This window comes from Chenopodium album, chromosome 5, assembly GCF_948465745.1.
Source record: "Chenopodium album chromosome 5, dcCheAlbu1.1, whole genome shotgun sequence".
Lineage (NCBI taxonomy): Eukaryota > Viridiplantae > Streptophyta > Magnoliopsida > Caryophyllales > Amaranthaceae > Chenopodium > Chenopodium album.
This window is the reverse complement of record NC_137838.1, coordinates 63008055-63021342: the sequence shown is the minus strand read 5'-3', so window position 1 is coordinate 63021342 and position 13288 is coordinate 63008055. Positions and strand designations below refer to the sequence as shown.

General features: G+C 36.0%; 1 protein-coding gene across 1 annotated transcript; it reads left to right on the top strand.

Annotated features, from left to right (window-relative positions):
• Positions 1-5418: 5418 nt before the first annotated feature.
• Positions 5419-6182, top strand: LOC145630847 (RING-H2 finger protein ATL2-like). Its single transcript, XM_081682992.1, has one exon. The coding sequence runs from the start codon at positions 5419-5421 to the stop codon at positions 5956-5958; it is 540 nt and encodes a 179-aa protein (XP_081539118.1). The 3' UTR covers positions 5959-6182.
• The last annotated feature ends 7106 nt before the right edge of the window (positions 6183-13288 follow it).

The following is a 13288-nucleotide window of genomic DNA, read 5'->3' as shown; positions in this document are numbered from 1 at the left end:
GAAGGCGATAATAAACACCGCACTTGGAGACTGATCAACCATCTTTGTGAAGAATCAGAACTTCAAGCCATTATTGGAGGTGACTTCAACGAAATCTTGCACTTGGGTAAGAAGGAGGGTGGGTCAGATAGAGACAGAAAGGAGATGTACAATTTTTGTGAGGCTGTTGATGAGTGTTGTTTGCGTGAGCTCAAGTCTGAAGGTCAGTGGTACACCTGGTAGAAGAACACAAGCAGATGAATGGTGCGTGAAAAGTTAGATCGATACCTTATGACATCTTCCTGGCTATCTCTTTTCCCGAATGTCGTCGTTAAACACCTAGTTCGTTATAAATCTTACCATTGTGCCATTATCATCAATGAAAGAGTTCCTTCAAGAAGACGTAATAAAGGTAGGAAGTGCTTTTGATTTGAAACCTCCTGGTTACTTGATGAGTTGTGTGAGCAGGATGTAAAGAGTGTGTGGGAAAGTACAATGGGAAGGGCGATTGAAGAACGAATTGAGGGAGTGGCTAAGAGGCTTGTGAATTAGAGTAAAGTGAAGTTTGATGACTTGGGAAAACCAATCAAAGACGTGGAGAAGGAGTTACATCAGGTTCAACAAGAGCCCGTAACTGACTTGAACTGTGCAAGGTGTTCTACTCTTGAAGCAAAACTGGATGACTTACACTCAAAGCATGAGGCATACTGGTTCTTGTGCTCAAGAGTATCGGAGGTGAGAGACGGGGATCAAAAAATAGCTACTTTCATCATAAGGCTAGTTAGAGAAAACAGAAAAATAAGATTATGGGTCTCTTTGACAGCAGCACAACCTGGCGAACTGATGTAGAGGATATCCACAGAATTATTGAGGATTATTTTGGGGGTCTTTTTACTTCCTCCTGCCCAACTGAGGATGTGATGAATATTGTCTTGAGTCACACTCAGGAAGTCATAACAGCGGTTCAAAATGCAAAACTTTTGAGACCATACTCAAAGCAGGAAATTTTTGATGCTGTTCAATAAATGCACCCAAGAAAAGCTCCCGGACCTGACGGAATGCACGCTGTTTTTTATCAAAGGTTCTGGCACGTAGGGGAGATGATGTTACAACTTTTGTGGATAACATTCTAAATGGAATGTCATTCCCGGCCTAGTACGCTTAATAGTACAAACATCGCCTTAATCCCGAAGGTTAACTCTCCTACTCGTCCTTCGAAATTTAGGCCTATAAGTCTTTGCAATGTGCTTTATAAATTGATCTTAAAAGTTTTAGTGCTTAGACTAAAAAAGATCCTCCCTGATGTGATTTCTGACTATCAAAGTTCTTTTATTCCGGGTCGTCTGATTACTGATAATGCTCTCATTGCTCTTGAAGTTTTTCACTCAATGAAAAAACGTACGAGAAGTGGTAGGGGTACCATATAGCTATGAAACTCGACATGAGTAAAGCGTATGATAGAGTTGAGTGGGGATTTATGAGGAAATTGCTTCTAGCGATGGGTTTTGATGGTTGATGGGTGAACTTAGTAATGGAATGTGTGACAACAATAAAGTACTCTTTTGTGATAAATGGGAGAGTTTGGGGCTCACTAGATCCAAATAGAGGTTTGAGACAGGGGGACCCTTTGTCGCCGTACTTGTTCATAATGGTTGCGGATGCCTTCTCAAACATGATTCGTTCAAAAGTGGGTTGCAAAAGCATTCATGGTGCAAAGGCAAGCAGAATTGGCCCGGTAGTTTCTCATCTCCTTTTTGCGGACGACAGTTTACTCTTCACTAGAGCCAACCGACAAGAGTGCCAAGAAATAGTTGATATTCTCAACAAATATGAAGCGGCAACTAGTCAGAAAATTAACTATGATAAGTCTGAGGTCTAATTTAGTAGAGAGGTTAGTAATGATTGCAAGAGGGAGTTGATTGATATTTTGTGTATGAAAGAGGTCGAGAAGCATGAAAAATACTTAGGTATTCCTGCCATTTGTGGGAGATCAAAAAGAGCGGCATTTGGGGCTTTGACTGATAGAATTTGGAAAAAACTCCAAGGGTGGAAGGAAAAATTGTTATCGAAGGCGGACAAGGAAATTCTCCTTAAAGATGTAATACAAGAAATACCAACCTACCTCATGAGTGTTTTTAAATTTCCTGTTTTTGTCACTCATGCAATAGAGGAGGCTATGGCCAAATTTTTTTGGGGCAGTAGTAGTGATAGGAAAAGGATCCATTGGAGGAGTTTGAAGAGCTTGTGTGAGCCGAAATGTTTGGGGGGGTATGGGTTTCAAAGACCTAGCGGTTTTCAATGATGCATTTCTCGAAAGGCAAGTGTGGAGACTATTGAAAGAGGAAGAAACACTCTTTGGTAAGGTAATGAAATCAAAGTACTTCCCTAATAGCTCCATTATTGATGTAGCTTTGGGATATTCATGTAGCTACTCCTGGAAGAGCATTTGGAGTGCTAAATCTCTCGTTAAGGAAGGTTTGCTGTGGAAAATTGGCAATGGGTATGATGTAAACATTCGGTCTGACCCATTGCTAGTTGATGAGGGGGGAAGATTTATTGAGAGCAATATTCCAGATGAGCTGCAATGTGTAAGTGACATCATAGACACGATTGGCGTCTGGATTTAATTGCTGAACATTTTAATGAGAGAGACCAGCGCTGCATTCTTGCTATCCCAGTCAGTGTTAGAGAGCCGAAGGATGAGATGATGTGGGCATTCTCCAAAGAAGGTACATATACTGTAAAATCTGCTTACATGTTGGGTAAAGGATGTAACCTTGATAATTTTCACAATGCTTGGGTGAGAATTTGGGGTTTGGATGTATCTCCGAAGATCAAACACTTTTTGTGGAAAGTGTGCACAAATACGCTTCCCACTAGGTCTGAATTGGTGCGCCGTCACTTGATTGATAGCAATGCTTGCCCGTGGTGTAATAGTGAAGCAAAGAGCTCCTGGCATGCCCTGTATAACTGCAGCAGGGTCAGGCCCCTGTGGGAGGATACTCGTTTCTCAATTATGATAAGAAATGGTTGTAGCATGACAATGTGTGACCTTATTGCGAATTGGGCCAACATTAATGCAAAGATTGTGCGTAAAGGTGCTATTTTGGCGTGGTGTGTATGGGCTAAGAGGAATAAGAAGGTGTTTGATAACAAATTTACCCCTAACTCGGTGATTATTGATAGGGTGGAAAGGCTTGAGGATGAGCATGGCAAGTATGCAAAATGCATTTATCAGAGGCCTAGCAACAGAACAGTGCAGCAACAGCGAGTTTGGTGTGTGCCTCCTTTTGGAGTAATTAAAGTAATGTTGATGCTTGGTTAAATACTCAAGGCTATGTGGGTTTGGGTGTTGTGGCAAGGAATGAGAAGGGTGATGTGTGTTTTGCTGCTGTGCGTCGCTCAAAGGCTTGGTGGCAGCCTGTTATTGCAGAGACAAAGGGCATTGTGATGGATCTGCGACTTGGGAAGAGGCCAGGTATGGTTTGACAGATGTAATTGTGGAATCTAATTGCGAAGTAATCGTAAACAGGCTGCAAAAGTCAATGATCTTCTATACCGAGTTAGATTCTATCTTGGAAGACATCTTAGCTCTTAGTTGTAATTTTAATTCGATCTCTTGTAGTCATGTTTAAAGAGATGGCAACATGGTTGCTCATCATTTAACTAAGATGTTCCCTTTTGATGATGAACAAGTATGGGAAAATCACGGCCCCCCCAGATATCTTGTCCTATGTATTGATGGATAAAGTTGCTCTGAATTAATAATATTGACTCTCGTTTTTTTTAAAAAAAAAAAGAAAAAAGAGAATATCTAAATTTAATGGTGAAAACAAAAAAAAAAAATGGATGGGCTTCTTTCTGTTGGGCGTACAAAATGTGGACCTGAATACAAGTATAATGTATGTGGACTATACGGTGATGATTGTCTTTATACGCTGTCATGTAGTTTAGCCCAAAATTCAAGTGATCCATTTAAGTAATTATTATTATTGGGCTTGTTACGTCTTTTATAGAGTATGGGTTTAGCTTTATGTGTAGAGACCGTTGGACCTTTTCTAATGCATGATGGGCGGATTAGGGAAGGGGGTCTATATATAAATAGACATCTAGGGTTATGGTCCCTAGTAGTACATACAACTCCCATCAATAGAGAGAAACCCTAGAGTGTGTATCTACTAGAAGACTCATAATCAAGAAAGGGTTCGCTCAATTGTCATGGAATCAGGTACGCTTCCGCAATTATGTTTTACCAATTAATTTGTTATGAAGATTAAGTATATTGTAGGAATTAATCCTAACAAAGATGAGTTTTGGATTTCAAAACTCATCTCACAACTACACTGTAGTCTTTGTATACATTATTGCAAGAATGTTGCTCAAGACTCCTCTTACTTGCAATAAAATCACCCTTGGTGGAGAGGCTGGTAGTTTATTTTTAGGTAGTTTAGGTTCTTGTTCAGAATTCATGCTTTTCGAATTTTAATTTTATTATCACTTTGCTTTATTATAATTTTTTTAAGGAAAAATTAAAAAGAATAATCCCACGTTTGACACATCTTTTCAAAATAATCTCACCTTCGCGTATTTCAGAAATAATCTCACATTTGTACCCAATATTCTCAAAATGAGCCTTTTTACCTATAACTTGTAAAACAAGTTAGATTTTTACTCGATCGAAACTTTAATCGAAAGTAGACTCAAGCCTTTTTATTTATTTATTTTTAATTTTTTCTTCTAATCTCTCTTCTCTCACCTCACCCCCTACATGGCTCCATCCATGTCAACCATCATAACCACCTCCACACCACCCTTCAAAGTTTAAAAAATTGTGAAACAAAGGTAATTTATGTCTTTTGACTCTTTAGTTTTATAATTACTTTACTTTATTATACGGAGTATTATTTTTTTATACTGCGGTTTTCATTATTTTATATTCTTTTTAACTATGTTTAATTAAATTGCCTTAATTAGTTTAGATTTAATTATATATGAATAGTTTAATCTACAATGTTTTTTCCCCTAAAAAAAAAAAAAATCTACAATGTTTTGTACAGGTAGACAAATACTAAAGCCTAAGCTTTAAGAGAACAATTAAAAAAGTTTTTCATAGCATATATAGTAGCATTTAGTATCACTTATAAAAGTCTTTCCTTTTTAAAATATAATTATTATGGTACCACATGACAATCTCATAAAGAAAACATTATCATTACTTACACTCTTTTGTCTTAACATGGTAACGCCATCATCAAAATAGCATTCCCCTCAATTATTGAATTTACAAATTTGATTGGCAAGTTATAGAAACACCACCCACCACCATCCACAACCACAACCATTAAACCCTCTTTACCCTTTCTTCCTCTTATAATCATTCAAACTATTATTCCTAAAAAAAAATTCCACCTTTATTCTACATCTCAAAAAAAAAAAAAAATGATGTCATCTATTAGTTTCATAGTTATGCTACTAATAATGATCATCATACCCACTATACTATACACCTTCTTCCTCACAAGCTGCCCTCCAAACCCTCTAGACCTCATACGCCGTCTTCGGCCTAGACGAACCGGTGTCGAAACCATTATTGATCCATCAAGAAGGTCATCATCTAAAGTGGCCGAGGAGGAAGACGGTGAAAACACAAGTAACAAGGATAAAAATAACATAGAGTTAGTTATTGCCTCGAGCTCGACTTTAGGGAAAGATGATGTAGATTGTCCAATATGTTTAGCTGATTTCATAGAAGGAGAAGAGCTTAGACAACTCAAGATTTGTAAGCACTTGTTTCATAGGATTTGTATTGATAAGTGGCTTTCAAGTCATTGTATTTGCCCTATTTGTCGAACAATTGTTAGTCAAAAACAAGCTAAGATTATGAAAGAAAGAGAGATTAATCGTGTTTTGGCTGCAAGAAGGGATTTTGATAGGCATGATCATTGGCAAGGTTTGCCTGATTCTGCTGGCTTGGTTTGAGTAAAGGAAAGAATTTTTTTTTTTTTGATTGGTTGGTTAAATTAGGTTATTTTTTCTACCAAAAAAAGGAAAATTAGGTAGATTTGTATATTTATATATTGTTTATTTTAGTGTGTTAGTATATTTCTGTTTTAAAATATTGTCCCTTGTGATAAGGGTTTGCAAATGTAATCTTTCTTAATTACTCTAAAGTGGTTATTAGTATGAGTAGTTTATTGGGTTAAGTAATTGCAATTAAAAGGATATTATTTTCCTATGACAAGTGTTCATTATTTAAATTCTTTAAGCGATTTAAAAAAAAAAGGGAAAAAAAATAAAAATAAAAAGTAAGGGTTGGAACTACTTAATTTATATATATATATGAAAGTACTCAAATTGTTTTGGCTATAGTCAAGTTAAAGATTGTACTCATGAGTCGTGACAATGGAACTACTTAATTTATGCATTTGTAAAATTTAACTTTTGATAGAACTTTGATCTTGAATCATTGGCTTATGTTATTCAGATTAGTTGAGTACTAATCTTGTATTGCACTATGTTCCTTGCTATCTTTGAAAATAAAACATCTACGAAGTAATAAATCCACTCAAACACTACGACTCTTATTTTAAGCCTTAGTCCGTCCCAAAATCAAAATTTGGCCCTTGGGCATCATGTCTTTAAGCCATAAGGGCAAAAGAGCCCGCTTTGACCAAGCTCCAAGCTCAATTTTGACTTTCCCTAAAAAAAATAAAAAAGGGCTCAATTTTGACTTATTTGGGCATACAATTTATGGCTTAAAATTGGGCTCATTTCCTCCTTCTAGGCCCAAATGGACTCATTTTTTTTGCCAAAAGCCCAACTTAACCCATACCCACTTTGAAAAATGAATACATTTTATTTAACTATACATGTACAAGTATGTATATAGAAGAGCAACTCCAAAGTTTCTAATGGTTGTATGTGGGGACTAGCTTGCAATTTCATTAATTGCCTAACTACTAGCTTGACCATTGGAGCTAGAAAACTCAATTAGCTTGGCTAAGCAAATTGGCTTGGCAAAGCTAATTTGCTTGGGAATTCAACTTGCCAAAATAAAATGTTTATTGCACTAATTAAGCTCTTTCCATGTATTTTCTATCCAACTACTACTACTACTAAGAGTACTAACTAGGCTTATAGCTAGCCATTAGAGCAAAAAGTAGCTAAAATGATAATTAGCTTAAAAGCTTATGAGGCATGGCAAGTTAATTGGAGTTGCTCGAATAATGAATGTCAATTATTTTAGTTGGTTTGAGAATGATTAGGTGTATTGGTGAGGCGTGCCTACTAGCAAATTGCTCGATGCTGTTTGGATTGGTCAAAGCTCTGCTCGAGCAAGCTTGTTTCGAGTTTGGGTTTGGCTTGAGATATTAGCCAATTTTGAGCTATATTTGGCTCGACTCGAAGCTCGAATATTATTTTTATTAATATATTCTTTTTATAAAATAATTTGTAGGCAATGTAGCCTATAATAAAAAAAAATTATTGACAACTAGGTCTTAGATGTCATTTTCACTTATGGGGCTATATTTGAGGATTTTTCGTAATCAATTAAAAAATTCATAAAAATAAGTAATTATGAGAGTAGATTGAAAATTTATTAATCAAGTCCCTGAGCCGATTTTAAGTCGAGCCTTAAGCCGAGACATTTTAAGGGGTTTAAAGCTCAAACCAAGCTCGGATCCTCAGGCAAGATGAACTACAGGAGCTGAGCTCGGGCTCATCATAAAAAGTGAAAGCTAACAGAAAAAAACTCAATACAAACAGCAGATTAAATCAGCCTATAGCCAAATTTCAATTTTCAAATAAGGCCTATGCGATTTAACATACTCGTGCTAAAATGATACAATGAAACGTTTATAAATTAACAAGTTTCCTCATCAATATCTTTCATCTATATTTCAATCGTTAACACGACAACTTTTGGGGATACTAGTGCAAAAGGGGAAATGAGGTTTGAAAAACATGTGCATAATAATAGATATGCACATCTTCCATGTTACATACGAAGTAGTACGTATCTAGCACTAAACCGTCATATTCCAGGAGTGGTGGAAATTTCTTGGTCCGATGAATAAGCAATTGTGGCCCTATTTGATAATCAGTTATAATCAATTTAGAGTTGACCCAACTCATATCCGACTCGGATTCGATAGATCATGACTCAAATTTAATCCGACCCGAATTTGATCCGACCTGACCCGAATTTAAAAAATAAGTTTGACCCGAACATATCCGACCTGAACAGACTCGACTCGAATAAAGCCGACCCAAACTCCATCCGGTTATACGAATTGACACCTCTAATTGTGACCCCGTTTGATAATTAGTTAAAAACATTGGTAATACGAATGAATTAAAGTGTAATTTAACCAACAATAAAATAACGCTCTAATAGTCTCATGTTAATAAATTTCATCCTCATACTTGTGTTTTATTTATAAACTAGATTAGTACCCGTACGTTGTACGATGGTGATAAGTATCTTTTTCATGTTTCTTTAGTACATGTTATATAAATATATATAAGAAAATATGTACATCATTTTTTTAAATGGTCGGTTATAATTTAATGTTACATTATAGTAATATTTACTATATTATTAAAAATATATTAAAATGATGGTTTTTCAAAATGTATTTAATATTACATCATCTAATAAAGGCCTGTTCTCATTGACTGAACTCAGGGAACTGAACTGAGATGAACTGAACTGAACTAAGCTGAACTGAACTGAACTGAACTGAACTGAAATGAATATTTTATAAGAGAAGGAAATTAGAAGCTGAGCTGAACTGAACTGAACTGAACTGAACTGACTTTCAACGTAAGAGAACAGGCCCTAAGGTAATACGTTTAGAGTGGAAGCACAACATTACAATATTGATGTCAAACACTCAAAGTCAAGTTTTAGATTTTTTTCTTTTCATATATACTTGGTCCTAATTTATAGCAAGTAAAATGAAAAGGCAAATAAATAAATAAATAAATAAATAAATAAAAATTTGATGACATCATATATAAATTTGGAGGGAAATTTTGTAAAGAGAAATTGACATATAAGACATTTGAGAAACTGATGACATCAACATGTTTTGTTTTAGTATTAGTTAATAAATGTCCATTATCATCTTCAAATAGTAATAATGATAATGAAAATTTTGATTAAAGAAAAAAATGGAAATTAATTTCTTATACAATATAATTTCACTTCATATATACAAAATTTATTTACATTATTACGGTTAATAATCATTTACCAAACAAGTCGTTGAATTGGCTATTAAGGATTTGTTCTCTTCACCTAAACTAAGGTGATTTGGTCTGAATTTTTTAAGAGAAATTTTATCAACAACAACTAATTAAAGCATGTATTTTGAAAACAATTACCTATTAAAAACCTTTTTTTTTTTTTTTGAAAAAGTATTTAATTTTTTTAAAAAGAGAACTACCACAAAGTTGTACAAAGTTTAAGTAACACTACTACTCTAACAATTTTGGCTAGAATCTCCGACATTTCAGTATCACTTTTTACCAATTTTAAACATTATGAAGGGTAATTTAGTTAATTTAGATGGTTATTTACTTATTTATGAGGTAAAGGTAAAAAATGGAACCTATATGCCGAATATTCTAGTTGGAATTATTAGAGTGATAGTGCTAGTTAAACTTTTTACAATTTTGTGGTAGTTCTTTTAAAAAAAATTAATAGATAATTGTTTTCAAAAACACGTGCTTCAATTGGTAGTTCTTGACAAAATGTCCTATTTTAAGATATGGTATAGCCTAGTCAGAATGTTTCTGGTGTGGTCTGAATTTGTTCGATGTAGTCTGGTCTAATTTGGCTCTTCTTGTCATTGTTTAATAAGTCTATTTGAATTGATTTAAATTTCTTTAGACTGATCTAATTAGTTCTTATCTGAACAAAAATTTAAAATAAGTAACTAAAATAAGTCGAAGAGAATTGTTTAAAAAAAAATAATAAATTTGAAGAAAACAAGTTTAAAGTCACCGTTCCAAGCTTGTGTTAGGAGAATTGAGGCTTGAAAGGCCTAACTAAGATGGCAAACTGCTAGAATTTAGCCAACTTACTTGACCACGGAATGCCACGCCTAACAAAAGACAAGCAAATAGTGTTCCCTCACGTAATTCTTTCTTAAGTCCTACTAGTAGTTTCTAAGCAACAACTACTAACAATCTAAGACTTGTTTTACTTTTGTTCTATTGTCCCATGCTTGATAGTTATTTATAGATTCATAGTTCTCACATATTTTTCTTAGAATTTGAATTTTAATTAACTCATTTTTAATGTGATGGAGAAGAAAGGGATGGTTATCAAAAGGGTATGTATTTGTCAAAGTTTTTAATTCTTGATTGTTGGCCAAATCGGCCTCCTTTAGAAATTCAATTTCTGAGATCGAGTTTTTGTTGTTTCTTCAATTCAATTCATACATTTTAAAAAAAATTTGGTAGCTTGTTTTAAACTTTTGTTGAAAACGCATGTGATTAAGGGTGTACAAAAACTGGTCCGGACCTGAAAACCGACCTCGGACTTGATCTGGACCTGTAGATTCAGGTCCGGTCCCGGTCCTTGAAATTCAAGGATTCCGGGTTTCAGGTTCGGTCCGGGTAAAACCTGAAATTTTCAGGTCCGGACCTGAAACCAGTAAAACTACTTTTTTTATTTAATAAGTCTAAACAGGTCCATAATAGGTCCGAACAGGTCTAAACAAGTCTAAACAGGTTAGCAATTTTATGTAATTTAAAAAAAACGAAAAAAAATCAATAATCAGGTCCAAACCCGGACCGGACCTGATTTTTCAAGTCTGGATCGCAACCGGACCTTTTGATTCAGGTCCGATCTCTGGTCCTTAAAATCAAGGATTCAGGTCGTGGTCCATTCAAGTCCGGGTCAGGTCCAGTCCAGTTTTGGACCGGTGTACAACCCTACATGTGATGTAGTGGAAAGAACTCAAAGTAGTAATTAAGGGCGTTTGATATAAAGATTGAAAATAGAGTGGAATAGAAACAAATAAGAGGGTGAGAAAAAAATCATTCAACCCTCACTTATCTTTTGTATTTGTTTGGTTTAATTATTAGGAAAAATTACTTTAAATAAACCAACCTTTGCTCTGCTCTCCCAAAATAAACCAACCTTTGGATTATTCCAGAATAAACCAACCTTTTATCCCCTTCTTCCCATATCAAACCCAAATGACTGGTTACCCAAACAATCGGTTATCCATTTCCTTCTCCTTCCTTCCACCAATTTCTATCATCTTCCTCCATTACCACCACTCAAAGCTCCACCTCCATTTTAGTTTCCCCTTCTTTCTTTTGAAGTCACCACTCATCCCACCACCACCTTCACTAGACCGCCCCAAACAAACACTACTCCCTCAAATATCCACCACCGACCCACCGTGCACTACCAAAATCTCCCCTGCTACTCCCTCACGCACCAAGCCCGAAATCACCACCTCACAAATACAGCAACCCACTCACTCACCATCGCCATCCCGCAAATCATAGCCACGCAGCAGCCGCAATAATTGCACCAAAAACCAGCGTCACCCACCACCAAACCGTTGCAATAATTAGCAACCACCAATCGGAGCAGCCGCCTCAATTGTACACCCAGTTTAGCCAATAGCCTTGTGGAGGGATGGATCTATCCCAATTTGGCTAGAGATTAGTGGTCGTTGGAAGGTTATTTGGTGGTGGTTGGAGATATGTAGTGGTCGAAGGTGTTGGTGGCTGGAGGTTTGTGATGGTTAGAGGTGGTGTTGGTGGGAAAGTTAAAGGGGAGGTGAAGTGGTAATGGAGAAAGACCATGGAAGGGAAAGGAGAGAGAAAGAAGGATGGTGGTGACTATGGTGGATTGGTGGTGACTATGGTGGATTGGTGGTGATGGGGGAAGAGAGAGAAAGAAGAAAGCAGGTGGGGGAAAGAAACCAGGGGCGGGTTTTTTTTGTTAATTTTTTTTCAACTCAAATTAAAAAAAAAAAGAAAAAATAAAAAAAAAACCAATCATGAAGTGCCACATAGCACATATAACCGGTTGTACCGGATAGGTGACCTGTTGGGTTTAATATGGGAAGAAGGGGGTAAAATGTTGGATTATTCTGAAATAATCCAAAGGTTGGTTTATTTTGGGAGAATGGAGCAAAGGTTGGTTTATTTAAAGTAATTTTTTCTAATTATTAAATGAATCACTTAAGCCTAGCTTATTTTCTTTTTAATATGTCCGGGGAAAATAAAGGTAATTGTTACCTAGGGTAGAAGTAACAAATACGTAGCATGTGGAAACTCTTACCCTTTAAGTAATGGTAATTGTTATGAAAATCTTCTAACTAAACACTTGATAGTGTAGACATCTACTTTTGGCCTCCTGTCCCGACAGGAAGTGCAATGACGATAAATAAAACCATCTTCGTGTTGGATTAATATGAAGAATACTTATGGATGAATGGTTAAACCGCAAAGACACAAAAAGACTAGACTAACCCAAAAAACAAATGCAAACAAGGTCCAATTAACTAAACCCGACCATAATTAGGCTTAAGCCCGTGCTTAAGACCCAATAATGACGGATTTATAGGCGGCTAGGTTAAATTTAATGCTGGCGCAGAAAAAGCCACGCACATCTCAATGAGTCGCGCTGATCTGGAGCGCGCAACTAATTTTGTTGCGCACGACACCCAGCGCAACAACTAGTGATGCGCTCGCGGAAGATTCAGAATTTCATAAAAATATAAAATCGAATCTTACCATAATGTCGCGTGCAAGACTTACAGTTGCGTTGCTCAGAGCAGCGCAAACTAATCACTTGCGCTAGGATACCGCGTACAACTCATCCAGATGCGCGCGACACCTGCTGCGGAAGAATGCCTAAAACCCTAATTGCACCCATTCCCTATAAATAGAGGCTTAATACGAGGCTTGAAACGGACAGAAATTAACCTAAAATGCTGGCAGAAACTTTGTGAACTTGTGTGCTACCAAACCCTCTTGTCCTAAGCACTCACCCTCTTTATACTTGTTACTACGGTGGAGGTTCCCGAACAAGAAGGAGTCCATAAATGTTCTAAACATAAATCTACCAAACAAAAGTGGTAAAATCCCGAGCACTTAGATCAATCATATTTATTTTTCTTGTTTAAAAGAACCTTAATCAATTAATTAGTGTTGTTTGATCACTTTAAAAGGATATTTAATTAATCAATTCTGCATAGTATATTACGTTAAATAAGATTAGAATTGAATAATTAATTGATTGATTGATTGATCACTTAAGCCAAGGCAAATC

Excerpts from the sequence above, each read along its gene's own strand:
- LOC145630847 (XM_081682992.1), top strand. The coding sequence starts at position 5,419 with ATGATGTCATCTATTAGTTTCATAGTTATGCTACTAATAATGATCATC.